Below are 3,746 nucleotides of genomic sequence, written 5' to 3' on the forward strand. Positions count from 1 at the left end.
TCCCGGGAATATAAGTTCAAATGTTTGTGGATATTTGAAGCTCGGATGAAAGCGTTCTTATTCATGCCCCTAGAATCTGTGAGGCCTTTTCTTTCTTTTTTTTTTAAACCAAGAGCCCACAGCAAAACTTGGGTTACTTGGCTGAGGAAAAGAATGTAGAGTGAGGAGCCGGATTTCATCTTCAGCCCCAGGCGGGCGAACCAGTGGCGGAAGGGAAGGCAGAGCCCAGGTGTACCCATCCCGGACCTGAGGCGCAGGCCCCGCTGTGGTGGGAGGGAGAGTGGAGGGCCGGGCAGGCTGCAGCCGCGGATGGCTGCCCCCACTGCCCTGGTGTTACTGGGAGGAGGGAGTTTGCGACAGCAGCCAAGCCCACCCAGCTGCAGCCAGCTCGGGGCTCAGGGCAGGGGCGGGAGGTGACCACCGCGCCGCTGGCCGCCTCGCTCGGACATTCCGTTTCTGCCGCTGGAATGCGCGGACAAGGCTCCTTGTTGGCCTTGGGCTGGGTTCCCCGGGCCTGCCTGGCGCTCTAGGCCCCGGGGCAGGGCGGGACGGGGCGGAGCCCGAGGCCGCGGGATCTTTAAATCTGCGCCTCGCGTGGGCTCCAGGCCCCCGACGGACACAGCCAGGCCCGCGGAGCCCACCATGCTGCGCCCGGCCCCCGCGCGCCGCCTCCCGGGACTCCTCCTGCTGCTCTGGCCGCTGCTGCTGCTGCCGCCCCTCGCCGCCCCCGACCCCGTGGCCCGCCCGGGCTTCCGGAGGCTGGGGACCCAAGGTCCCGAGGGCAGCCCTGGACGCCGCCCCTCTTCTGTGGCTCCCGACGGCGCGCCCGCTTCCGGGGCCAGCGAGCCCGGCCGCGTCAGCGGTGCAGGTACAGGCGGGCGGCGGGAGGGACGCGTGAGCATCGAAGGAGGAGGAGAAGCTCGGGGCATCCACCAAGAGCGCTACATCCCTGCCTCAGGCCGACCGTGGTGCGGGTGAAAGAGGCCCATCCCGGCCCCTCCCGGATGAATCCTGTAGGGGAAACTGAGGTCCAGAGAAGGGGAGGGAGATGCCCAGTATCACTCATGTGTCCAGGCTAGAATGTGGGTCTCCTGAAGCTCTCACTCCGGCAACCTCCCACTCCAGCAACCTCCCCTGTGATTTGGCCAGGAGCACAGGGCAGCTGGGGAGCGCAGGGGCTGCTGCCCAGCTCCGTCCCAATCCTGACCTCTCCATTCAGTGAGCAAACCCTTCCCGAGACTGCTGTTAGTTCTCATGGACTCCCTCTATCTCCATCCAATATCAGGGCATGATCCTTCCTCCCCTCCCACAGCCCTCAGGCTGCCTCAGACTGGAAGGTAAAGGATGGGGGTGTGAGACCAGGAGGAGACCCGAGGAGCCGCAGGATACCCCAGGACCAAGACGTTCTGGGTCTTTGGCGAACAATTCTATTTCTCTTTTTGGTCAGCAATTGATTCTTGAAGCAGAGCAAAGCTCATAGTGCAGCGAAGCGGGCAGGTCGTTTGACACAGCCCTTGACAGCACATGAAGGGAAACTGAGGTGTATCAAGGTGAAGGGACTCTGTGAATCAGTGTCAGAGCCCACAATAAAATTCAGGGCTCCGAAATCCCAAGCAGGTTCTCTTTCTACCGCCCTAGCCTACCAACCTCTTAATATGGTTTACATAAGATTGTATCTTCATTTCCAAAAAGCCGAGCTTCAGTCTTGCTAAAGAGAGTCTGTGCCAGGCCATTTGTGGGTATGCAGTCTCATCTGGCCAGCCGTGCTGCATGCCTCAGGCTGATTTGAATTGCCTGTCCCCTACTGCATCTTTCTGGATAAGCTGAGAAGGAGCTCAAGGGACTTTTTCCTGACTCAAATACTCAGTCCCCGTATTTGAAGTGGCAGATTTGAAATGGCAAAAGCATTGCTGCTGAGGCAGGAGGTGCCGGGGTCCACAGGGTTAGATTCAGCTGGTGGCTGGTTGTTCCAGGCCGGGAATTGAGGGAAAGTCTTTCTTCTGGAAGTTAACCTTACTCTAGTCCTGACCCGCCTCCCTCTGGGATGGGACTGGAAGAGGAAGGAGAGATTCAGCACCAGGTGGCCGTGTCCCCCTGAGCTGCACTAGTCTTTTATTACCTGGAGTTCAAAACTGATCATGAATGATAATCCCTTAATATATGCCAGATTCTGTCCTGGCGTCGTGGCTCATGCCTGTAATCCAAGCACTTTGGGAGGCCGAGGCGGGCGGATCACGAGGTCAGGAGATCGAGACCATCCTGGCTAACATCGTGAAACCCCATCTCTACTAAAAATACAAAAAATTAGCCGGGCGTCGTGGCCGGTGCCTGTAGTCCCAGCTACTGAGGAGGCTGAGGCAGGAGAATGGCGTGAACCCGGGAGGCGGAGCTTGCAGTGAGCAGAGATCTGGCCACTGCACTCCAGCCTGGGCGACAGAGGGAGACTCGGTCTCAGAAAAAAAAAAAAAAAAAAAGCCAGATTCCACCCTGTTCCAAATTCTCTCCTTTTAGCAACCAGAAATTGCTAAGCTTTGCTATGGATTTTTATTTCTAGCAGCACTATAAGGACTCGGTGGTATTGTGAGTATGGGAACATTTAGGAGATTCAGATTCTTTCTTTGTTGCTGGGAATCAAATTGCTGTTATTTAGTAAATGGGAGTTAGATTCAAAAACAACTAATGACTGATGCCGAGTGAGTACCAATCAGGAAGGAACCAGATGTTCACAGAATTTTCTGCCACACTGGTCAAGCCTCAGGTATTAGTTTTCTATGGCCACTGTAACAAATTACCGTGAATTTAGTGGCCTAAAACAACACACATTTATTATCTGAGAGTTCTGTGGGTCAGAAGTCTGACACTGGTCTCACTGGGCTAAGATTAAGGTGTCGGCAGGGCTGCATTCCTTTCGGGAGTCTCTAGGGGAGATGCCATTTCCCTTCCCTTTCCAACACGTGAAGGCTGCTGAATTCCTTAGCTTATGGCTTTTTTCCTCCATCCTCAGAGCCAGCTAAAGCAGGGTTGAGGCCTTCTCACATTGAGTTACTCACATTTCTTTCCTCTGCTTTCTCTTCTACTTTATAATTACATTGACTCACTGAATAATCCAGGATAATCTCTTGTGTAGAGGTATTTAACTTAATCACACCTGCAAAGTCTGCCCTTTGCCATGTAAAAGTAACACGTTTCAGGAATTAGGACGTGGATGTCTTTGCGGGGGCATTATTCTGCATACCACACCCAGAATTAGAGGATTCGGTGTGAATAACCAAGTGGAGAAGGAAGGAATCATGCACGTTTAGTTATAAGAACATAGCCATGATATTTATAAGGACACCATCTGGGTGTTGGTGAAAGCACTGTCAATTACAGAGTTCATATCTTCAGGTTGCCCCACCCTTTCTTTTCTAATTATGCAAAAATACTTTGACCCATCTCCAGGAAAGATTTTCAACATAATTCTTCTTCCTAGCTCTAGATCTATGGGACTTTCCAGGAATGAAGTAAAATTCTGGAGTTTTTTTTTTTTTTTGTAATATTTGAAGAGATTTATTCTGAGACAAACATGAGTGACCATGGCCCGTGACACAGCCCTCAAGAGTCCTGAGAACATGTGCCCAAGGTGGTCAGGGTGCAGCTTGTTTTATACAATTTAAGGAGGCATGAGACATCAATCAAATACATTTAAGAAATACATTGGTTTGGTCCTAAAAGGTGGGACAACTCAAAGCTGGTGGTGTGTGGGC

General features: G+C 52.9%; 1 protein-coding gene across 1 annotated transcript in view; it reads left to right on the plus strand.

Annotated features, from left to right (window-relative positions):
• The first annotated feature begins 297 nt into the window (after positions 1 to 297).
• The window catches only part of MATN3 (matrilin 3), a 22,320-nt gene continuing 18,871 nt past the window's right edge, over positions 298 to 3,746 (plus strand). Inside the window, exon 1 of the mRNA XM_017893325.1 lies at positions 298 to 868. Within this exon, the coding sequence (XP_017748814.1) occupies positions 643 to 868 (226 nt within the window). The 5' untranslated portion in view covers positions 298 to 642. The remainder of the gene's footprint in view (positions 869 to 3,746) is intronic.

The sequence above is a fragment of the Rhinopithecus bieti genome, unplaced genomic scaffold, assembly GCF_001698545.2.
Source record: "Rhinopithecus bieti isolate Rb0 unplaced genomic scaffold, ASM169854v2 scaffold_23816, whole genome shotgun sequence".
NCBI lineage: Eukaryota > Metazoa > Chordata > Mammalia > Primates > Cercopithecidae > Rhinopithecus > Rhinopithecus bieti.